The sequence below is a fragment of the Orbicella franksi genome, chromosome 13 (assembly GCF_964199315.1).
Source record: "Orbicella franksi chromosome 13, jaOrbFran1.1, whole genome shotgun sequence".
In the NCBI taxonomy this organism is placed as follows: Eukaryota; Metazoa; Cnidaria; class Anthozoa; order Scleractinia; family Merulinidae; genus Orbicella; species Orbicella franksi.
Window position 1 is genome coordinate 18,850,055 of NC_138157.1, and position 24,774 is coordinate 18,874,828.

Below are 24,774 nucleotides of genomic sequence, written 5' to 3' on the forward strand. Positions count from 1 at the left end.
GAACACTCTCAAGCACATCCAACGTTGTGAGATCAGCTGCAAAGAACTTAGGTTTAGTATATTGCATTTGATGCATGGAAACGAGTTTGATTAGCATGGACATAAAGGTGTAAAGGCATCCGCTAAAGGAATGTTTTCAGTCCAAGCACAAAGTACCTCGGAAATGACCTATTGGATTTGAAAGTCACAGGCAGACAACATAAGGAGATACGGACCACTAATTACTAATTGGCCATTCAACCACCCTTTCATTGTGATGTAGAGCTAACTTCTCCCAACAATATGAATGCATTGCCAAGTAGCCGGATTGCGAGAATAAAAATAATATCATAACATGATGGAAATTATCATGATATTCCTCACCAGAATTCTCACCAGCGGCATTCAACGAATTATAAGACGGTCAGTAAGGAGAATTAACATTTAGAGACTAGAAAATGGTTACAATTCAAGACCAGACGCGGGCTTCCTGCTTCAGGTGCACTTGACCACCTGGAAAGTTCTTGTTGGTGTTTCAAAGTGGTCGAGAGGCGAACTACACCGTGTAAGAGCATTTTTCAACTGAGTGTCGTAAAACAAAAGCCAATGTAGTCACTTTAACCAATCACAAAAGTCACAGACACTCCAGTGAACCAATTAAATCTCGAAGTAATTACACGTAGCTGACACAAAGCGCGGGAAAACGTGTGAGTGAGTCACGGTTTGATTTCTGATTGGATGAAAAAGTGGCGCGAGTTTTTTAAGCCAATCGTGTAGCGTAGTTGATGCAAAACCAATCACTTTTCGACACTCAAATGAAAACCGCTCTGTCACTGGAAACAACCTAAAATATAACCTGCCAACATTCTCCTGAGTAGGGTGGGGGCGAAAACAATATATCCAACGCGCTCGGGTTACCCCGCTCGTCCTTTTTTGCGCTATACCACCCCACTAAAGAGATTGTTCACAGGCTAAATAAACAAACAAAGAACAAACCAATCTTGTCTTGTTACTATGCAGTGCTAGGAGGGATTCGTCCCCTAGACAGGTTCACTCGTGAAAACAATAAGAAGGTATTTATTCCTGGGACAAACCTCTTGCACCGATTATAAAGGTAAAACACATTATGAGGAAATCAAATTATTTTGAAACTCACGGAATCGCTCGCTCCCGTGCACATTTTGCGTGTTATAAACGTTTTTCTGTGCCTCGCGTTTAAATGTCCTTTCTTGTCTTCAACGAGAGAGCAGTGATACGCGTACGATGATGGTTGGAACGAGTCTGCATAATTTATGCATGCCGATGTAGATCGCTGGTGCAAAGGAATGCCTGTTATGACGCGACTCTTGCACATGCCACCGCGGTCAGAAGCAGCAAGGATTGTTTCAGGAGAGATGTATACCGCAATGTTGACACGAGAAGGGAATGCAAGACAAACCTGGTAGCGTCTGGCCACAGTCACAAGCCAAAGCGAGTACACTTTACCTGACCTGGAAGTTTGCATAAGCGGTAGCGAACAGATTCATATCATCAGAGCAGTACACAGGAGGTGGCAAAGTTTGTTGAGCATGTGCAATGCCTGAAATTACCGCGTGACTCTGGATTCAGTATCTTACAAGGTAATTCAATAGCTTTTTAGGGAAACATTTCATTTCAGACCTAATGATTTTAAACGAACCGACGAGTTTAAAATATAAAATAGACTTGATTACTGCGCTTATTTATGTCAGTAATATTTGCAATGGACGACGACTTTCAATTTCATCTTGACACTCTTACTGGACACAATTCAGCATACTGTGCGAATACATCCTCCTTTATGTGCCGGTAAAAAGCATAAAACAAGGCTTTACTCGCAGGGTTTAATTGACACAGCTGCAAAGAATACATTCTATTTCAGTGTCTCGGCGGGCCTCTATAATTTGAGCGCTATATCGTCAGTTCACAGCCTAGGTCAAATACATAATTTACCAATGTTACGGGCGGACAAGATTTGCGCATTTTGCTAAGCATTTACCATTCGAGCAACAATTTCAACACAGTAACAATCGACACTACATCATTTTTTTTCCACTTCTCGTGTCCACTGTCCAGTCCAGTCTAGTCCAGTCCAGTCCAGTCCAGTCCAGTCCAGTCCAGTCCAGTCCAGTCCAGTCCAGTCCAGTCCAGTCCAGTCCAGTCCAGGCCAGTCCAGTCCAGTCCAGTCCAGTCCAGTCCAGTCCATTTTTACTTTACTAGCCTTTCTAAGAAAGATGAACCATCACCGTCAAAACAATTTTCTCGGAATTAAGACAATAGAGCATTAAGTACCACCACAAACGCCATGTGTCCGTGCAAAAATCTTTAAATTAGTTATGAACTCCAAGTCGTGAAGACTCCATTCACCCATTCAATGGTTTAAGCAACGAGAGCTAACTTTATCCTTCTAAAATTGAGGAGAGCGCGCTCTTGGGCGCGTGGACTGCAGGTAAGGACAGACATTTTACTGCTTTATTTCCTTATGCCGCTTGGAATGTTTGCAAAGCGATCCGTAGTTTAATATGTAAATCGAGCAGGGAGTTACTCACAGGAGCTGTTTCTTTAAAAACATATATAGAATCTTGCAAAGTGGTGCAAAGCGAAGATGTTACTTCCTTCTCGATAAAGATTGCAATTGATAATAATAATTTTACAATTTTTAACTTCGCTTGCATTCTCGTTGATTTGAGATGCAGAGTAACATCGATCGAAAATCTTTACTAGTTGGCCCTTTCTACTTCCTTCTTTACCTTTACCGTTTGCTTCTGACTGAAAAACATGGGCAGCTCAGCAGATGCAATGTCATCCCTCGACAAGTTCACGGATTCAATTCTATACTTTGCGCTAAGGCAGTGAAATGCTAATTGCAAACTTGAGGAAGCAAACTGAAAAGGAAAAAGCGATTCTAAGCTGCAATCGAAGAGTATATATAGACATGATGTAAATAAACGGACATTTGACATAAATTTGGGTGGAATTGTGAACACATTATTCAAGTTGCAATCGCTGGGAGAAGGCATTCACGCAACACTGAGAATTCCTAGTAGCAAGTCAAGGCCTGTACTCAGTAACATGATAGTCCGATAGTTTGAATTTGTATGACTTGAGAGAATGAAGAGTACTATATAACAACTCTGAGAGAGGTTTAGTGTTAACACGGCGAAAAAGAACCTATTTGTGCAACATAAAACAGTTTATTTCCGCATTTCGCACATACCAGTTGGCAAATTATTTCCATGACATTTCTCTCTGACTTCGTTCACATTTTGCGATTGCAAGATGACATGTCGCTTGGCAAAGCTGACACATTAAAAAATGCTATTTCAACCAAAAGCGAGCAAGCCTAATGATCGCTGAACCAAGGTTGTAGGAAACTAGGAAAACTAGGAAAATTATAAATTAGATTGCTAGACTGATGACTTTACACACTTCATGAATGACGCGTGTACATATCTCGCTCCAATGCGGTTACGACTGCGAGTTCAGAGAAGCTAAGAAACATTGTTGCGCGTTTTAATGAATAAATCCACTTCTAGTGGATTCATTAACACCTCTGTAAAATACTTACTAAGAATACTTGTTCGTTGGCCGCTCCTCGTAGTTTAGTTCAAGAAGACAGTTAAATATTTATCAAAGAAAACATAAATTTAAGAAGAGATAAAAGTTTATTTCAGAAAGATTTTGGTAAGTAAGCTAACGTGCGATCGTTTGTAATACTGATATGGTGTGCTATTTCGGATAAGGGAAAACGAAATCAGAACCTCTAAGGAGTTTAAAAGCGGGAAGCATTTCTCTGGCTACATGACGTATTTATAATGAATTTAATGTTTCATCACTCAGCACCATGCCCTCGCGGACAGGGCAAGGAAAGGAACTGGACAAAAACAAAAAGAATGAGGACGGTGGATTCAAAGGTAACCGAAATTTGTAACATTTTATAACATTTCAAGTGTTATGTTTTACCGAGACCGCTTTCCTATTATCGCAACAACATTATTTTAATCTGTTTACTTCCTTGAAAATAACTAAAGAGATATGCCTACATGTAATCTTCAGATTAAAAAAAATCATTTTGCTATAACCATTTCGAAAAAAGGTGCCGTTGAAACACAAGATTTAAAAATACCATTCCACTTTCTACCTAATCTTACTGGATTTAAAGTGTTCGTTTCACCTACAGTAGTGGACAAAAGTCCCGGGACACTAAGGTAATGCCACAAATTATCTGTGTTTTGAGACTGAAGTTTGAAAAAGCACTGCTATTCTTTTAAAAATGCGTTGCTGTGTCCCCTCTCCCCACCTAATGCAATGCCGAAACTCAGGGGATAGTACAAGTACTTGTGTTCAATAGTGTCGGTGGGGTGGGGGGAGGGGTTGGGCAGGTGTAGTTGCATTTGCACGCCACTGTTTGTTTGGCGTGAGTGAAAAAGCGCAACAAGTGCAAATTTGTCCGAAGACTTTTGTTCATGATTGTAGGTACAAGACCTTTCGCATCCATGCAATAATCGCTAAGGCATCAAATTTTCTGTGAACATGGCTTGAATTAACTCCTTAGGGAGCTCTCAACTACAGCAAGATCGCGAATTTGGAATAGCTTCTGACACTTTCTTAGGACCTGTTTACAAGGAGAGAGGGTTACCCCAGCAAGCGTGTTACCCTGGCAAGCAGGTTACCCTAGCACTCACACATTTCCTCTTTTTTTCTTCGTCCTGTTTACAAGGCAGATAGGGTTACCCGGGTAGGCGGGTTACCCTATCTGCGTGCTAGAGTTACCCTTTCGGGCGGGTTAACCTTTTTCCCTTGTAAACACTCCAGGTAGGGTTAACCCGCCTACCCTACTTTAATTGTTTCCAGACCCTTTGAGTGTAACCGCGCATTAAGTTGTCCCGGGTTGTGGGGTTACCCTACCTGTGAAATTTTGCTTGTAAACCCGGGCTATCTGTTGCCCTCCAGCTAGGGTTAACCCACTTGCTAGGGTAACCCTCCCTCCTTGTAAACAGGCCCTTAAACATCTTGCCACACGGTTGCAAAATTTTGACAGGTCGATTTTTTCCTCTAGTTTCCTCTTTTTTTAGTTTTGTTTCCTTTCCTAATTTGAACGTTTCTGATTGATTTGCCACACGTCTTATAGCATCTTCTTCCTTTTAGTTACTAAATTGGACTTTGTTTCACATGTTTAGATTCTGGAGAAACATCTCGACCCAAGGAGGGAAAATTACAAGGACAAGCAGCAACTGAAAGGAAAGGAACCCAGAGTTCGAAATCAACAGGCGCTTGTGGAACGTCTGCTGACGAAACACCAAGTCAACGCAACTCAGACGGTAGGCAAATCACCAACTACAAGAGGTCTCACCGTTTTGTGGAAAAGGGTTAGGGGGGCCAGAATGAGAGTAACCATAAACTGTAAAATTCAGCCGTTAACCCGTTATTTTAAGTCGTCGAATTGTCTCATACAAGAGACCATGATCTGTCTCAGATGAGGATCTACTTTTTTAACAGCTTGTATTTTTTTTAAACCGTATGCAGCATCATACATGTGCAGGTCCGCAAAAAGCAGTAACTTCATTGTCTCGAGTTTCTGTTTTGTCTGAATGTCTAAAAATATAGTCCATACATGACTTTACTCAAGCCAAAAATGTAGACGTTTATGGTTATAAACTGGAAGAATACGTTCATAGCTTGAAAGTACCTGAAAAAATTGCTTTGCATCTGCCAAGATAGCTTTCTCTGAAGTAGAAATTGCTTTCTTCAGCAAAGACATCCTCGTTTTCACCTCATTGTCTTTAAGATAGGATTGGAGAGGGAAGCGACGGGAAGGCACAAAAGTAAAACTACAAGCTTCAACAAACGAAAAAGGAAAGGTTAATCCAGGCAAGCCCAATATCAACATGCAAATTCTTACTACTGGTTTCCATACATTTTCTGTATTATTTATTGAGAGAATTTGACACATAAACCAATTCCACTGCTGACCAGATCTTATATTCTCTAACGCCGAATATATGATTTTTGTGCGGATGTTAAAAAGAGAAATTAATACTGATTACTAGCTCTTATTATATTGTCAGCCTACACTTTCCATCAAGCAACTGCACACGTGGGCTCGATTACCAGGCGCTGTTCGAGAAAGGAGCCCGCGTTCCTCCCCGACGTCTCTTCTAGGGGAGGACCGTAGACCGGAAACGAGAGAGCGGTGGAAATCAAGCTTACTGTACACGCAGTTGTTTCCAAACACAACGGCACCTAGGCCAAGTACCTGAAATAATAGTCGCGCCTCGACCATTTCACTGGCCAGACAGAATGACATCACTATTGTAAAACCCTTGATTATGGAAACTACCTCAACACAAACCTTTTCTTCCAGATCTTGGAGCAAAGATGGAAACAAACAAAGGAGGAAAGAAAAGGACCAGGAGACCAAAACATCGATCTTCACAATCTTCAGATTCACAGGGAGCAGCTGGACCCTCTACAAGTGGACCCAATTCAGAAGCCGGTACGTAGAAAACTTATCACAATGTAATTAAAAAGGTAATGGCTGTCTTCAAGTCTAGATGGCTCATCAGGCCTGTTATTAACTTCGATTTCGATAGAATTTAGCAGAAGAAATATTGATACTCTCGTAGATAGGGTGCAAGACGACACAGAGTAACCCTAGCATTAGGTTCCCCACGCAATTTGCCGGAACCCATTTATACTACTAGGTGGAGAAAGCCAGATTGGGAATAAAGGCCCTTCACTAAGAACAACGACACAACAGCCCTGGTCAGCACTGAATGCAGACACCTTGATCTGAAATTCAAGTTGACGCGGATAATGTTGGATAAACAAATTTAAGTTTTCGCGTACCGGATCACGAGAAGGCGACAAAGGCAAACGCATTCCGTCATCAACTGGCAAAGGTAAAACTTCAGGTGAGTACAATAACAGACAAAGGGTGCTAGTTCGAAAGTTTGAACTACTTTACAACTATTACGTTAAATTGGTTATCTCCTATGACACAGGTAAAAACCAAGACCATCGACCAAGAAAGCCTTATCCAAAGAACAGAAATGCCAAATCAGCAACGCAGCACGAGACACAGCCTCCCGCGGGTAGAGCACAGAACGGCGGTCAAAAGAAATCATTTCCCAGTAAAGGTAACACTCTGGATCTTAAGACCTTGAAAGAAAAGGATTGGATTGAGGTGGTCCACAAATTAAACGATAGTATGGCTGGACTTAAGTTCGTTCTAAGATCAGAAGAGGAACAGCACAACACTGAGGACTTTATCTTCGACCTTACTTGTACACTAGCAATTGTCTGCGATGCGCCAGCTGGTGAAAACCCGAATAAGATTCTAGCTGCGCTTAAAGGTTCAGCCTTTTTTAGTTCCAAAATTCCATACTTACTGGATCGTGTTCAGAAAGGGAAAACGTCAATAACTGATCCCCAGTCTCAAAGAAGACTCGTAGAATCCCTAATCAAAGTATTCAATAAGTATCTGATGCACTTACCGAGTTCATATGCGGACCCGCCTTACGATCCGCTCAGAGAAACCTTGGATCAGTCAAACATTGACGGAAAAGATGAGCTGAAGAAACAATTAGATGATTTCAAACAAAGAAGAGATGACATCATCAAGGCCGAAAGACAAAAGCATGGAAGACGTTACGCCAACAAGATGGGTCAAAAGCCACCAAATGATTTTAGAGACATCCCCATCTGTCCAACGAACAAAGAAATCAAGTCTCAAGAACGACCCTTTCTGCGAAAGAACATTAAAAAAGGACGTTACCAAGATGTCGAACATTACCTTGATGTGCAGTTCCGATTGCTTCGAGAGGATTTCCTCGAGCCATTAAGAGAAGGTATCTATGAAATTACGCACAACATTCCAAGAGGACAACGTAATCAGATGATGAAATGCTACCAAGGGGTGCGCATTGTTGGCAAGGAATTTACTTTGTCTGGAGTGAATCACAAGGTTCAATTTGATGTTTCCAAATTCGGCATGACAAACTGGGCGCAGTCCAAAAGGCTTATTTTTGGTTCATTCCTTTGCCTTTCTAAAGATAACTTCGAAACAATGCTTTTTGCTACGGTTGCTAATCGAGACCCAAGGGACCTGTCGAAAGGCAGATTTCACATTCGATTCATTGAGGAACAAAATATTGTTGATATCGAGAAGCGCCAACAAGAATACCAGATGGTTGAGTCACCAGCCTATTATGAAGCCTATCGTCACGTACTTAAAGGACTCAAGGGGTTGAACGACGACACCATGCCTTTCACTAAGTACTTGGTTGAATGTAGTGCCGAAGTAGACCCTCCAGAGTATCTACGACGCGAGGATGACCAAGATCCTGTATGTTATAATCTCAGCAAGGCCCTTGGTGTACCAAATTTACCAAAAGCAAAGAAGGTACCTGTTCTCGACTCTGAGGCTTGGCCATCGGTCCAGGCACTTCACCTGAACCATTCACAACTTGAGGCATTACGAACAGCGGTTACAACTGAGTTCGCTGTCATCCAAGGCCCCCCCGGGACAGGAAAGACGTACGTTGGGGCTAAAATTGTGCGATGTTTGCTCGAGAATCGCATCCAGTGGGATCCGGACAAAACATCTCCAATGTTGATGGTGTGCTACACAAATCACGCTCTGGATCAGTTCCTGGAAAAGGTGTTGGAATTCCTGCCAAAGAGAGAGATCATTCGGGTAGGAGGAAGATGCAAAAGCGAGCAACTGGAAGAGTGTAATTTAAAGCTCTTTACGAAGAGGCAAAGGAACTATTACCAGCGTGCGTTAATACAAAGGAAGATTAAGGAAAATGAAGCGGAACTAGACGTGTACAAAGCCGGTCTTGCCAAAGCAGCCGATGAGGTGTTAGAATTTAGACATTTGGAAGGCTCCATGACTACGGAACAGGCAGATCAACTCTACGACGCAGTATTTCCACCTAAAGTAATAGCCAAATGTCGAAAGACCTCTAACACTTTCAAATTATGGCTGAGCGACAACGAGCAGTTGAATCATCTGAACCAACGCCAGAACGTATCGGAGGAAAGCGAGGTAGATGAAAACCAAGATGGCTCTATCCTTTCCCAAGACATCCCAGGTGAAGTAATTGACGATTTTTACCTTGGTCCTGGTCCAGCATTTGAGTCACGAATGACTAATGCTCATTCTGAAGGCGACGTATTAGGTTCTGAGGAACTGTCTGAGGACAGCCCCAAAGAGAGTACAACGAAAATAATTCCAACAGCGGATACGAAAGCGATGCCCATTTTTAAATCCGACCAAAGCCAATCCAGAAACTCCAAGGTTGGTAATTCTTTAATTCAGAACGAGTTGTCCGTGGATTGGGCTCAAAAGGATCCGGCGGAAGGTTCATCAAAGAGCCAGACATTACTAGATGACCAACGTTTATCAGTCTCTCTTCAGACGAGTGACGCCCCAATTGCTGCAGTTACCCAAGGCCTTGAGGAGCGAAGTCAATTGTCAGACCACCTTATTAATAGGGAAGCTGTTGAACTGACAATTACAGTGGAAGACGAGGCTACGCGGATACATAATGAAAGATGTATTGAGGGCGACGAAGAATATACGTTAGCAATATCGCATCAATCACTTGAAGAAGACGACTCGGAAAGGGAAAGAATAGAAGAGACCCAGGAAGAAATGGAAGTTACCTACGAAACAGAATCAAATCCATTTGTCTGGCGATTGGGCAACAGAGGCAGTGAACTGATTGACTCTGACAAACCAAGGAAAATTACGACTGACGCTCGAACAAAGGAAGAAACCGAAGCCAACGAAGAAGATTCAAATCCATTTGTCTGGCGACTGGCCAACAGAGGCAGTGAACTGATTGACTCTGACCAACCAAGGAAAATTACGACTGACGCTCGAACAAAGAAAGAAACTGAAGCCAACGAAGAAGATTCGAATCCATTTGTCTGGCGACTGGCCAACAGAGGCAGTGAAGTGACTGACTCTAACCAACCAAGGAAAATTACGACTGACGCTCGAACAAAGAAAGAAACAGAAGCTAACGAAGAAGATTCAAATCCGTTTGTTTGGCAAGCAGCCAGTAGAGGCAGAAAACTGATTGACTCTGAAAATAGCCAAAGGGAAGCTACGACTGAAGCTCAAACAAAGCAAGAAACAGAAACTAACGAAGAAGATTCAAATCCATTTGTCTGGCAAGTGGCCAGTAGAGGCAGAAAACTGATTGACTCTAAAAATAGCCAAAGGGAAGCTACGACTGAAGCTCGAACAAAGCAAGAATCAGAAACTACTGATTCAAATCCATTTGTCTGGCTAGAGGCCAGCAGAGGCGGTGAAACTCGACCAACGTTACATGACGAGATCAATCTCACAGGGGATGTAACCAATCTAAAGACGCAGTTGCAAAAGTTAACAATGATGTCCGACAACGAAGCAACAAGAGTGACAGACATCTGGGAGTTATCAGCAGCGGATCGTCTCCGATTATACCTTTACTGGGTGGAATGCTATCGTGAACGCAAAAGAATTGAGATCCAACGAGTGGAACAAAAACATGGAGAGCTTTGTGCTAAATTGGAAGAGGCTAATGCTGAAGAGGAGGAAGTGGTCATACGCAGAGCAACAGTCGTTGGGATGACAACCAGTGGTGCTGCCAGATACCATTCAATGCTTCAGAGAATATCTCCCAAAATCGTCATCATAGAGGAGGCTGCTGAGGTTCTTGAAGCCCATATCATTACTTCTCTTTCACGAAACACAAAACATACCATTCTCATTGGAGACCATAAACAGCTTCGCCCGAAAGCAACAGTTTATGAATTGGCCCAGAAATACAATCTGGAGATCTCGCTGTTCGAGCGAATGGTGTTAAACAGCATGGACTGCAAACGCCTTTCCACTCAGCACCGCATGCGTCCTGAGATTGCTGCCCTGACTAAAAGAATTTACGAACATGAGATCGTGGACCACGAGTCTGTGTGCACATTTGAGGACATCTCAGGACTAAAGCACAATATGTTCTTTATTGACCACCACCAGCCTGAAGTCCTAGTTGGCGGTATGCAAAGCTACTCCAATCCTCACGAGGCTGGCTTCCTCGTGGCTCTCTGTCGTTACCTACTGCTGCAAGGTTACAAGCGAGAGCAAATCACAATTCTTACCATGTACACGGGCCAGCTTTTAGAGTTAAAGAACAGAATGCCAAGAAGTGAATTTGAGGGGATTAAAGTGTGTGTTGTCGACAACTTTCAGGGTGAAGAAAACGACATCATACTCCTCTCGTTGGTACGAAGCTCCAAAATAGGATTCTTGAAGGAGTCAAACAGAATATGCGTTGCGTTATCGCGAGCTCGTCAAGGATTTTATTGCATCGGCAACTTTACCCTTCTCAAAAGCCAGTGTATGCTCTGGAAGGAAATATGCGACGATTTACAAACAAAGAATGCAATCGGTCACGTTCTAACACTGGTTTGCAAGAGGCACAACAATGCCAACGAAGTAAAAAATTCGAGTGACATCCAAAACTTTCCCCTGGGTGGTTGTGGCAAACTCTGTGGAGTACGTCTTGAATGTGGTCATGCCTGCGACAAGGACTGTCATCCTACAGATGAATTTCATGAACCTGGGCGATGTCCAAAGGTGTGTTGGAAAAGCTGCCCCAACGACCATCATTGTCAAAGGCTCTGTCATCATCCATCTGAATGCTTCTGTGCACGTCCTATGGTGAAGATTATTCCTCGATGTGGCCACGAACAAACAGTACGGTGTTGTATTGAACCCGAAGATTTTGTATGTCAAGTCAAATGCGAGAAAACTCTCAACTGTGGCCACCAATGTAAAAACGTCTGTGGTAGCCCGTGCACAACACGTTGCAATGTTGAATGTAATAAAACTCTTCCATGTGGACATGAAAAGATTATGCCGTGTTTCAAAGACCCCATAATCTACAACCATTGCAAAAGCGATTGCAACAAAGAACTGGAATGTGGCCACCCTTGTTCCAGGAAATGCAAAGAACGATGTCACTGTAACACTACAATAGAAGTTGACCTGCCATGCAAGCATCAAAAGCGTGTTTTGTGTCCCCAAAAGAACCAACCTCTCCTTTGCTTTGAAGAATGCAGGCGAGGGTTGAAATGTGGACACGAGTGTCCTGGTCTTTGTCATGAAGATTGTAACGGGTTCCGGTGCGAAATTTTGGTTGGAAAGATTCTTCCATGTGATCACGAACAAATCCTTCCCTGCCACTTTGACCCACGCAACATCAGCTGTCACGAAATGTGTCAAAAGAAATGTAACCGAGGTCATCCCTGCCAACAACGGTGCCACTATGGTTTTCCATGTAAAGACTGTAAAGTGATGGTTAACATGACAATTCCCTCGTGTAACCACGACATTGAGATGCCCTGTTACTTGGATCCAGCTGCACTACAATGTAGAAAGCCATGCGAACGAGTTAGGACCTGTGGACACCCTTGTCGAGATGTTTGTAGTAAGAACTGTGACGCTAGACCATGTATGAAGTTGGTAACGAGAACGTTGCGTTGTGGACATACAGTAAGTCTAGCCTGTAACAAAAACCTTCAAACGTACAAATGTAAGGCAAAAGTTGTGGTCGATCTCTCATGTGGACACAAGAAGCCAATGGACTGCTATGTTAAAGAAGCTGGCCTACAGAACGTGAAATGCGATGAGAAAGTAGATAAAGAACTGCCTTGCAAGCATAAAGCTATTCTTCAGTGTCACACAAATATTGAAGACTACAAGTGTATGAAAAAAGTCGATGTCACAATGACGTGTGGACACACAAAGTCGGTCACCTGCTCGGCTGAAAAGGCTGGAAGATTACCCCCTTGCATGGTTATGAGAACTCGCAAGTTGTCCTGTGAACACGAGGTAACTATTCCCTGTTGTGAATTTGGCGAAGATCGCAAGTGCCAAGAGAAAGTTGACATCACAATGTCCTGTGGACACAAAAGGCTCGTTGAATGTTCAAAAACGAAGAACGTATTAGAAGATGTGAAATGCGATGAAGTGGTCAAGAAAAAACTACGCTGTGGCCATGCGAAAGAGATGCAATGTTCCGTGAAACCAGAAGACATTTTTTGCGACGCCCCTTGTGAACGACATCTTTCCTGTAAGCATCCTTGCCGAGGACGATGCAGTGACGACTGTAGTAAAGTGCAATGCGCAGAAAGGGTGGAAAAGAATTTGTCCTGCGGACACCATAAAATCAGTTGTCTTTGTCCTGACGACGTTTCTCAAATTATTTGTCCAAACAAATGCATACGAAAGTTGTCATGTGGCCACGTTTGTACTGGAAAATGCTCTGAAAAGTGCAGTGATTACCAGTGCGAAGAGATGGTGATGAAGAAACTTAACTGCCCAGGGAAACATCATCTCCGAATGCTATGTACTGGAAACCCAACAACCACAATGTGTTTGCAGAGCTGCAGGAAAACGCTAGACTGTGGTCACCCTTGTGAGGGGTTTTGTGGTCAACCATGCGGAACTGTGAAATGCAGGCGGAAGATAAAAATGACGTTTCCTTGTGGCCACAAAAAAACGCTTCCGTGTTTTCTGAGAAAAACAGCTATTTGTAAAGCACCTTGTCTGCGGCCGAAGAGCTCATGCGGACATCTTTGCAAGGGATGGTGTGGGGAACCTTGCTATAAGTATCCTTGCAACAAACCTGTGACCAGAACTCTACGATGTGGTCACAAGATTGAAATGCGCTGCTGTCACAATCCGGAATATGTAAGGTGCCCTGCAGTATGTGGAGCAAAGCTGCAATGTGGTCATCAGTGTTCTGGGACATGTGGCGATTGTCGGCAAAGGAAATCGCACAAAATTTGCCAAAATCCGTGCCGTCGTATTCTCGTTTGCTTGCACCGTTGCAGAGCAACATGCTGTGAGCCTTGCCCTCCATGTGTCAGTAGGTGCAGCCGTAGGTGCCCTCATGAAAAGTGTAAGGAACACTGCTCAAAACCATGCAATCCATGTGGACAGCCTTGTACATGGAGTTGTCCTCATTACCAGTGCAACAATCTTTGTGGTGAAGAGTGCGACCGCCCTCGATGCGACGCTCCCTGTCCTAAAAAGCTTCCGGCTTGCGGCCACCAGTGTATTGGCTTGTGCGGAGAAACCTGTCCCACTGCGTGTGCAATCTGTCACGCTGAAAAGCTATCTTCTGTGCTCAGGGATGGACGTGTTAACAAAACGGAACCCACAAGATGTCTGCAACTTTTCGACTGTGGTCACATCATAACAGTTAAAAGTATGGACGAGTGGATGTTGCGTCAACAGAGTAGTGACGTGCAACTCATGCGTTGTCCAAGATGTTCTACACCAATTACATTCAGTTATCGTTATGGAAATCTCGTCAAAAGGACATTGAAGAACGTGGATCATGTCAAAGTACAAGTACACGAGCTTGCAGTTGAAGTTTCCAACTCTGTAAATCTCTTAGGAAAGGATCTAAGGCACCTAAAGTTTGATGTGAAGAAGCTGAAGTTTCCGCAAACAGTTCTTCGCGTTATGCAGTTTTTTCCACGTGATGTACGAATGGATGAGAGCACGATTCTGTTTCTTTTCATAGCTAAGAATCACTTGACGATTCTTAAGAAAGCACAAGCGCCACAGCAGCTTCTAGCAAACGTGCACTCAGCCCAAGGTATCTCCACACAGCAAGGGAACGTGGAGCAACTCGAGAACATTACCACGAAAGCGCTCGAAAATATCAAAGTATACCTTGAGCAACCTCAACTCAATTTGAAAACTCTTAGTCAGGTGCACGAACATACAAGGAAGTTCTTTCTTTTCAGTCATGTGCTAGAGGCACAAATTGAAGCTGCAAAACACCAAATCCCTTTTTCAAGAACAGGTAACACTCGGCTAAAGTCGGCTTGCGATCGGTTTGCAGTGTTTTTTAAGGGTAACGATCGTGCTCTAGATCTTGAATGGCTGAGAGAAACAGTCCACTTACTAAGAACGGAGCTGCAACTTCCACCCTTACCGCCCGAGGAAGCAGAAGACTTCGGCAATTTCCCAGGGTACCAAAACGGTGTCTGGAAATCATGCGACCAAGGCCATGTTTATTTCACGGGATGGATAGTGCGAGGTGGCGACGACATTCCGGTGGGAAGCGAAGGCTGTAGTCGGTGTAGAGCAAGAAAGTAGGGCTATTGAGATGTCTATTGAGAGTGACTGATACGTGAACAAGAGTTCACTGGAAGGCGAAACAATGAAACATGCTATACAATTGATCAGAGGGGTGAGGCGGAAGGTTTGAGAAGAAAAGGCAATACTATTCAGAAAGATTTTGAAAATTAGCCGACATAAATCAAGTGTCCCCTAAGGAACCATTTAGTGGAACAAGAACCGGTTAAAATAAGAAAAATAGAACCGATTAAAATAAGATTCATTCATTCATGAGTAGGATCTTAGGATGTAGAACGTCAGTGATTTTACATCGTGTTTGGCCGTGTGCGAAGGTTAACAGTCCTATAGAAGAATGCAAAATGAAACGTTACCGAAAACCACAATGTGGAATGCCATAAAGCGACCTGTCCTGGACATGTCCGAAACGAAACCGAGCCTGGATGCTTGTCTGCTGGCTTGCTTCCGTCTTCAGCTCCTCAAAGAGAAAAGGTTTGTGAAGATGGGCCACAAGTTTCAAGCAAATTTAACTCGATGAACAAGAAAGTCCAAAATGTTCGACATGTGTTTAAATCTCATGCAGTATAGTAGAAAGACCACCAGTTATGCAGAGCGAGTGAATCTATAAACATGTAATGACAATAGATCATTATATTTTCTCTTTTATTGGAATAACAAGTAGGCTAGGCATGGTCATGAAAATCTTGGATTCTTTGATGATATCAATTTTTTGTAAAGCAGGAGAAGGATCTCGAACTAAAGAGTATATGCATGGTGTGTAAAAGAAAGGTTTCGTATAATTCCAGTTTCTTGTACCAAATTAGTGAAAACCTTATTTCAATGAGCGTACGCCAGGGATACAGTTGTTGAAGAAAATAATGGCGTTTATTTAGGTTTATTGGTTTTTTTTGCATCTTAGAAAAAGCAAACTTGATTGTTTCGAACCATTGATTTAATGATCATTGTGGATATCATAAAACCTTTTTAACAGAAAACGTGAAATAGCTCCCTTAAAAAGAATACATATGAGAACAACGACGCATCTACTCAGATGTTGAAAGACACAGAAGGGAGCTTGTTCCTGTGCATAAGCAATGACGACGGCGACCCCGAGGATAACGCCTTTTACCTTCGAATTTCGCAGTTGCCTACATCTGTTCAGTGCACCTTTTGGTCTCAGAACTCGCGCAAGCTAAATCTGTAACGCCAGTGTTCAATTCCAAATGAAAATACGAAAAATTAGCCGACGTCGTTTGCGTTCTCCATAGTCATTTCACGTTGTAGTTGTGCAGAGGACGGCAAAGAAATGTACAAAGATTTATAACGCACGTGCACAGCCATTGTTCTACTCATAAATCTTTTGTTTGGTGGTGCACTCGGTGCCGATGCCGTCGTGGTTTGCTTAAGGATTGTCCAAACGGGAAATGTTTGGCGACCAAACACCATCAAACATTGTTTGGTGACCAAACATTTTACCCTTTGGCCACCTTGTTTGGTGCTGTTTGATCGTGCTTGATCGTGTTTGATCGTGTTTGGTCGTGTTTGATAAAATTTGAAGGCCATCAAACATTCGATCAAACAACTTAAAACATTTCTTTTGTTCTCGTGTTTGATGGGCGATGTTTTGTGCGTTTGCACAGCCGTATCAAACATGTTTGGCGCGGGCATGCGTACCACGCTTGCTCAGCGGCTTGTATCCATTATTTGATCTGTGTTTGATCAAACATGTTTTAACCGTTTGGCCACTCACATCAACATCAGCATGTTTGGTCACCAAACAATGTTTGATGATGTTTGGTCGCCAAACATTTCCCGTTTGGACAGGCCTTTAAGTTCTCTAATTACTATTTTTAAGAGATACATCAGTGCAAATTTCATGAATCTTTCCCCTACCGTAGGTATAAGTTATGTTACTGACAATTTCCTTGAACTTATACGTATTATCGACTACAAAGCAGTTAGTGCATGCCGCGTTAGCATTTATAACTGTTACTTGGGTTCGCGTCTGTGTAGGCAAATCGCAGTTGATAGTAAGAAATAAGCTAAGAGTTTTATTAATTTTGAACACCAATATTACTACATTTGACGAAAGGCAAATATCTGCCTATTGTATAACAACGTAATTTAGCATTAAAGAAGATTACATTATTTGAAAGAACGTTATTTACTTTCGCAGGCAAGCAGGCAACCTCAGAGTTTCTAAAAAAAAAAGACTGGAGTAGTTCTCGAAGTGCCCAATCTTATCTACCAATCAGACAACTTAACCAGCACTCCTGAGCACTCTCAAGCACATCCAAAGTTGTCAGATCAGCTGCAAAGAACTTAGGTTTAGTATATAACATTTGATGCATGAAAACGAGTTTGATTAGCATGGACATAAAGGTGTAAAGGCATCTGCTAAAGGAATGTTTTCAGTCCAAGCACAAAGTACCTCGGAAATGACCTATTGGATTTGAAAGTCACAGGCAGACAACATTAGGAGATACAGACCACCAATTACTAATTGGCCATTCAACCACCCTTTCATTGTGATGTAGAGCTAACTTCTCCCAACAATATGAATGCATTGCCAAGTAGCCGGATAGCGAGAATAAAAATAATATCATCACATGATGGAAATTATCATGAATTCTCACCAGCGGCATTAAACGAATTATAAGACGGTCAGTAAGGAGAATTAACATTTAGAGATTGGAAAATGGTTACAATTCAAGACCAGACGCGGGCTTCGTGCTTCAGGTGCAGTTGACCACCTGGAAAGTTCTTGCTGGCGTTTCAAAGTGGTCGAGAGGCGAACTACACCGTGTTAGAGCGTTTTTCAACTGAGTGTCGTAAAACAAAAGCCAATGTAATCACTTTAGCCAATCACAAAGGTCACAGACACTCCAGTGAACCAATCAAGACTCGAAGTAATTACACGTAGCTGACGCAAAGCGCGGGAAAACGTGTGAGTGAGTATCGGTTTGACTTGAGTTGAGTTTTTTTAAGCCAATCGTGTAGCGTAGCTGATGCAAAACCAATCACTTTTCGACAATCAAATTAAAATCGCTCTATCACTGGAAACAACCTAAAATATAACCTGCCAACATTCTCCTGAGTAGGGTGGGGGCGAAAACAATATATCCAACGCGCTCGGGCTACCCCGCTTGTCGTTTTTCGCCCTATACCACCTTACTAAGGAGATTGTTCACAGGCTAAATAAACAAACAAAGAACAAACCAATCTTGTCCTGTTACTATGCAGCGCTAGGAGGGATTCGTCCCCGAGACAGGTTCACTCGTGAAAACAATAAGAACGTATTTATTCCTGGGACAAATCTCTTGCACCGATTACAAAGGTAAAACACATTATGAGGAAATCAAATTATTTTGAAACTCACGGAATCGCTCGCTCCCGTGCACGTTTTGCGTGTTATAAACGTTTTTCTGCGCCTCGCGTTTAGATGTCCTTTCTTGTCTTCAATGAGAGAGCAGTGATAAGCGCACGATGACGCGTGGAACGAGTCTGCATAATTTATGCATGCCGATGTAAATCGCTGGTGCAAAGGAATGCCTGTTATGCCGCGACTCTTGCACATGCCACCGCGGTCAGATATGGTTGGCGAAATGGTGCAAAATTCACAAGGTTTATATTCATTCACATTTAATGTTGTTATTATTATTCACGAATATATTTATTCACATTCAACAACTAAATTTATATTCAAGAAATATACTAATTCACATTTAACGACGTATTTCGTATTCACGAATATATTTACTCACATTTACGGGATGTATTCATTCACATTCAACGGTTTATATTCATTCACATTCACGATCGAAATATTGGTTCAACATGGTGCAATATTCATTCAACATTTTCTGCGCAGCGTCTTCGCGCATCATTAGGTCCCAGCTCACGCTCTACAATTTCTGAACGCAATATGGCGGACGAAGGAAGCCTTATTATATGAAGGGGTAGAACAAAGACCAAAGACACCAAACACAAATGTTACATTGGCAGGAACTTTCGATCTCCTACAAGAGTGCGAAGGGGAATGGAACACCGCGGAAGTAGGATTGAGAGAGAACATCCAAATAAGGCTCGAGTGTAGCTCTCCAGCAATTACTACCTTTCGTCAGTATCATAGGGCAGCACTGAATGAAATACTGGGAAATATATGTCTTTTGCATGGAGAATGGATACGACACGACTCATCAAACTGCACAAACCTTGCAGTGTATTTTGTGACCAGCCCTGAGGTCTTCCGAACTCGATATTCAATATCGGAGGTAGTTCTTGGGGAGCAGAGATGGCGCAGTGGTGACCCTCGCCTCCCACCAGTTTGACCCGGCGATGAGTTTGTGGTTGGTTCTCGCCTTGCTCGAGGGTTTTATCCGGGTGCTCCGGTTTTCCTCCCCCCACAAAAAAACAGCATCTCCAAATCCCAATTCGACCAGGATAGAGGGTCTGAATGAAAGCCCGCTCTTCCTCTCTAAATATTTTAATTCTAATTTTTATTTTCCTTCTGCAACAAAGATCGTCGGGTTTCACGTGGACAAAGCTCAAATGCTTCTTGTTTCAAGGTGGACATTGAAACGTCGTATTGTGGAGTACGGGCTTCTCGATGATTTCGCATGAGCAACTAGACAATCTCGTAGAACGTTTCATGATGAGTGATCAGTCAACGGGATGGAAGAGGGAGAGTATTGGCCATGTTGACCCTGGAGACTTTAGAATCAGCTGGGCTGTCGTAAGACACCCTCACATTTTTCACCCCTATGACCACTTCGCACCCTTGATGGCCACTCAAACCTTTGCGTCGCTGAGGGAAACAAATCTAGGACAATGCTACAGTTCTGTTATTAGTAGAACATTTAAACAAAAAAACCACAACAACAACGCTAGTATAGTTTTTTTTTTTACATTGTTTTAGGAGTACCTTGTTAAAGATTAAAGGTTAATTAAAGGAAAATCATCAATACCCCCATGCATGACAGTAACCAGGCTATGGTGTCCGTCAATATGCCACAAGCTATTTGGAGCAGCCACAGAACACGCTCTCCTAGAAATTACGACAGCCCAACGGATTCTAGAGTTTCCAGGGTCAACGCGGTCAATACTCTCCCTGATTCTATCCCGTTGAACTCTGAGACCTATAATGATCGAAGATGTCCGGTCACCAAGGAATACCCGAGCAAAGTCCCATGATCACTCATAAAACGTTGTACGAGATTATCTACTTGCTCATCCGAAATCATCGAGCAGTCTGTCATCTCCTCTAGCCCATGTAATGTTTATGTTCAGTTGTGTATGTTTGGGGTCGTTTGTCTTTGTTCTACCCCTTCATATAATAAGGCTTCCTTCGTCCGCCATATTGCGTTCAGAAATTGTAGAGCGTGAGCTGGGACCTAATGATGCGCGAAGGCGGTGCGCAGAAAATGTTGAATGAATATTGCACCATGTTGAACCAATATTTCGATCGTGAATGTGAATGAATATAAACCGTTGAATGTGAATGAATACATCCCGTAAATGTGAGTAAATATATTCGTGAATACGAAATACGTCGTTAAATGTGAATTAGTATATTTCTTGAATATAAATTTAGTTGTTGAATGTGAATAAATATATTCGTGAATAATAATAACAACATTAAATGTGAATGAATATAAACCTTGTGAATTTTGCACCATTTCGCCAACCATAGTCAGAAGCAGCAAGGATTGTTTCAGGAGAGATTTATACTGCAATGTTGACACGAGAAGAGAATGCAAGACAAACCTGGTAGCGTCTGGCCACAGTCATAAGCCAAAGCAAGTACACTTTACCTGACCCGATGTTTGCATAAGTGGTAGCGAACAGATTCATATCATCAGGGCAGTACACAGGAGGTGGCAAATTTTGTCGAGCATGTGCAATGCCTGAAATTCCCGCGTGACTCTGGATTCAGTATCTTACAAGGTAATTCAATAGCTTTTTAGGGAAACATTTCATTTCAGACCTAATGATTTTAAACGAACCGACGAGTTTAAAATATAAAATAGACTTGATTACTGCGCTTATTTATGTCAGTAATATTTGCAATGGACGACGACTTTCAATTTCATCTTGACACTCCTACTGGACACAATTCAGCATACTGTGCGAATACATCCTCCTTTATGTGCCGGTGAAAAGCATAAAACAAGGCTTTACTCGCAGGGTTTAATTGACACAGCTGCAAAGAATACATTCTATTTCAGTGTCTCGGCGGGCCTCTATAATTTGAGCGCTATATCGTCAGTTCACAGCCAGGTCAAATACATAATTTACCTATGTTACGGGCAGACAAGATTTGCGCATTTTGCTAAGCTAAATACTGGATGTTTTACGGAGATATATGTAACTGTCAAATGAAGGAACTGCAGTAAATACTGGGCTGTTTTTCGTCCGTGGTGGAAGATTTCAACGGATTTTTTCTGTTCAAACTGGCGCTAATTTGAATTTTAGAAAGCCATTTGGTCACGCGTAGCTCCAGGCGTGGGTATTTTGCAGAACGCCGAATGCACAGTTTTCTTGCGGTTAGTTCATTCATGGTTGCTCGCGTTAGCTTTATTTGTTGGAAAGGGCTAAATACAAGATAATGCTGTCCTTTCCAACAAATAAAAACTAACCGCAAGCAAACATGAGTGGAACAAACTACATTTGCATTTGGCGTTCTGCGACATTCTTCACTTGGCGGTCGGTTTTTGCAAAATACCCCGGCCGTTCACCAACCGCTATTTCCCTTGGGCTTGAAATGTGACAACTGTAAATTCAGGATGGTGAAAAGAGACCCTGAGACTGAGAAATCCTTCAAGTTTTTCCCAAGAGTGTCGGAAATCATGTGCTGCAAACATTCATATTCTCAGGCATCGTTGCAGGAATTTCTAATAAAAGATCTAGACCTAAAATGAGTTGTTTTAGAAAAGGCCAAGCTGACTAGCTCTTTTGTCAACCCACAATCAATTATAACGAATCATTGACTCATTTGAAAGAGAAAATAGTATAAATTTAGGACCGTTATTGAACTAATTGCCTTGCAGCGGTTGCCGTTTCGTAAACAAGAATATTCCCGGAAGTGAAAGAAAGCGAAACAACACGATGCCAAAATATCGCACACGTGAATCTCGTTACTCGCGCGCCGTTTGTCGCAAACTACGACACCTGCACGCAAGAACACTTTTTAAAAAGTCTTTCAAACGAATTGTTTAATTCTTCTTTTGTAGATGATCAACGAGACAATAATAGAAGATGAAGATTTGCTATCGGCGTGGGTGATTCATTTTTCTCTCGCAGGATGTAGGACAAGTGTTTTGAGAGAAAAACTCAAGAACTGTTCCAACATACACTTCTGGGAGAGTATCTCGTTTGATGAAAGCCAGCAATTTAACTTTATCTACTTTTTGACGCAAATGTTCCTTTCTGAAGACATTGAAACGTTACGACGGATTATTCTAGAACCGGAAGAAGTTCATGAGCTAGTTCAACAGATGGCCTCCGTTCGCAAAAGTTTAAATGAATCTGGAGAGTTTAATGAAGCCAATTACCGAGCCGAAATTGACAGACAGCCGTTCATTCGATGTAGCTCTAATGACCAAAAATGCGTCTCTTTTGAGCTCTTGGTAACAGATCTGTTTGATCCAGATAACAATTTGCGGCGCCTTTTGAGAGATCTACAGGCTTCCATTAACACCAGAAATGTAGCTCGGGGAATTGAGGTGCGTGACAGTTCTTGTGTGACGTCACACAATGTCACAAAATGCACGAAGGATAAAGAGGATACAAAGGCACCATCTTCCCAGGGGTCAAAGCAAACACGGAGAAAAGGGACCAGAAACTGGAAGCCTACATTTGCAGAGGAAAATGCCCCTACGACCTTATCTTCATCCAAATCACCAATAAAAAGCACAGAAAAGAATCCATCGCAAATAACACAAAAGAAATCAAGAAAACGACGAATCAAATCAAGTGACAGAAAGTCCTTTCATGGGGAAAACAATAAAATGAGAAGAATAGAAACTTATTTTAAACCAATACCCAAGAAAATCCAAAGAAAATGTGGCAATATCCAAGATAAAAAAGCAAATGGGAGATCCAGTTCGAATAAGTTAGAAATTTATACTGTTGAGGATGACTCTGACATTTCAATCGAGCTCACGGGAAATGTGTTTCATAGAGATCATGCGAGAGTGGAAACACATGATTCTGTGGTTGATGAGCTGAATTCGTTAGGGATTGAAAGCCTTCAAGAAGATTGCATCACTTTAAGTGACAAAACAAGAAGGTCCATTACTACACCAATACAGGGGGAGGCATTGGACACAGACATTTGCGTGACAAAAGAGAAGTTGCCAGATTGTCATGCAACACTAGTCACTCAACTGTCTGCAGTGAAGGCTCAAAACGTGACTCCTATGGATTTAACTCTAGGTACACAAAATAATTGCATTGAAACTTACGACATAGAAACTGCAGCAAACAGGGATATAAGTGACAGTGAGAATAACACTAATTTGCACCATTATGATAAAAACATGTTTCAGTTAGATGCTATAACAAGAAAAATTATAAGAGATTGGTGTGGAGGGGACACTTTCTTAACACAAGAGAGTTTTGGAAGCTCTGGAGAGGTTATGGAGCAAGATAAAACTACTGACAAAGCCAGAGACAATGATGTTAATGAGCACCGTAATTGGAACAACAGTAATCATAAATTTGATGATGATGATGATGATGACGATGACTATGATGAAGACGGCGATGATAATGGTGTTATGAACGTAGACCTTTATCACAATGGACATAACAGGAATAATGATAAAAGTGATTCTAGTGATGAAAGTGATGATGATAGTGATGATGATGATGATGATGACATTGAAAGTGATGATGTTAATGATGAGGATTACGTGTATGATAGTGAGGATGAGTCTGATAGTGAAAGTGATTAGGATTACAACAAGAAATCAAATAAATTTAAACATATGGTAAGCCCAGGAAATGTTCAAAGAAAAAGGTTCCAAAGGAAAAAAAGGTGATAACGAAAGTAAAAACTAAGGTGAAAATATTTGAACAACCAGAGGAACCATATAAAAATAAACGATAAAGGAGAACACCCACAAGCAACAATACTTGCAAAACAAGGCAGTAAATAGAAAAGAGTGAACTTTAAAGAGAATGTAAAAGAAGATACATGTAAGAAGTCACCCAAACTTAAAATATGCCAACGAAAACAAGGGATGTTTTTCCCCATAATTATTACAACCTAGGCTGTCACAAACCCTTGTCATATCAGAACTTCCTTACACCAGCTTAGTTTTACTTCTCAAAATTGGTCACTACCTGGATTTAACAGTATCACTAGCACTTTAAATGAATCACAAGTTGTTGTGGTCAATTATTGTGACTGTCCTTATATCTAGTATACAAGGTTTTGAATAGGATATCTTCAAAATGTAGAGGCAAGTGCAACAAGAAACATTTCTTTTAATTCAAACCTTTGTCTCAATCTTGAAGCTTTCAAGTCTCACATGATGTCTTAAGGCATCACTTTTAGAAGATGACATTGAGTTGTGTTAGCACAATATGGAGACAATGCAGTAGTAACAAAATGTCACCCTTGG

The 24,774-nt window shown here is 41.9% G+C and overlaps 3 protein-coding genes across 5 annotated transcripts; all 3 read left to right on the forward strand.

Annotated features, from left to right (window-relative positions):
- The first annotated feature begins 33 nt into the window (after nucleotides 1-33).
- LOC145465708 (uncharacterized) lies at nucleotides 34-24,102 on the forward strand. 2 transcript variants are annotated; one of them, XM_081449481.1, is made up of 2 exons: nucleotides 34-1,598; nucleotides 22,378-24,102. In XM_081449481.1, the coding sequence occupies exon 2, from the start codon at nucleotides 22,378-22,380 to the stop codon at nucleotides 24,100-24,102; it is 1,725 nt and encodes a 574-aa protein (XP_081305607.1). In that variant the 5' UTR covers nucleotides 34-1,598. The 2 variants fall into 2 exon arrangements, with proteins under 2 accessions (XP_081305607.1, XP_081305606.1); XM_081449480.1 differs by lacking the exon at nucleotides 34-1,598 and adding an exon at nucleotides 20,843-21,091.
- LOC145465713 (uncharacterized) lies at nucleotides 1,597-6,820 on the forward strand. Of its 2 annotated transcripts, XM_081449485.1 has the most exons (4): nucleotides 1,597-2,446; nucleotides 3,838-3,911; nucleotides 5,178-5,318; nucleotides 6,362-6,820. In XM_081449485.1, the coding sequence occupies exons 2-4, from the start codon at nucleotides 3,842-3,844 to the stop codon at nucleotides 6,499-6,501; spliced, it is 351 nt and encodes a 116-aa protein (XP_081305611.1). In that variant the 5' UTR covers nucleotides 1,597-2,446; nucleotides 3,838-3,841; the 3' UTR covers nucleotides 6,502-6,820. The 2 variants fall into 2 exon arrangements, with proteins under 2 accessions (XP_081305611.1, XP_081305612.1); XM_081449486.1 differs by lacking the exon at nucleotides 1,597-2,446 and having other exon boundaries at nucleotides 3,290-3,911.
- Nucleotides 6,552-18,731, forward strand: LOC145465095 (uncharacterized). The gene is made up of 3 exons (XM_081448879.1): nucleotides 6,552-6,563; nucleotides 6,836-6,911; nucleotides 7,002-18,731. The coding sequence occupies exons 1-3, from the start codon at nucleotides 6,552-6,554 to the stop codon at nucleotides 15,164-15,166; spliced, it is 8,253 nt and encodes a 2,750-aa protein (XP_081305005.1). The 3' UTR covers nucleotides 15,167-18,731.
- Nucleotides 24,103-24,774: the final 672 nt, after the last annotated feature.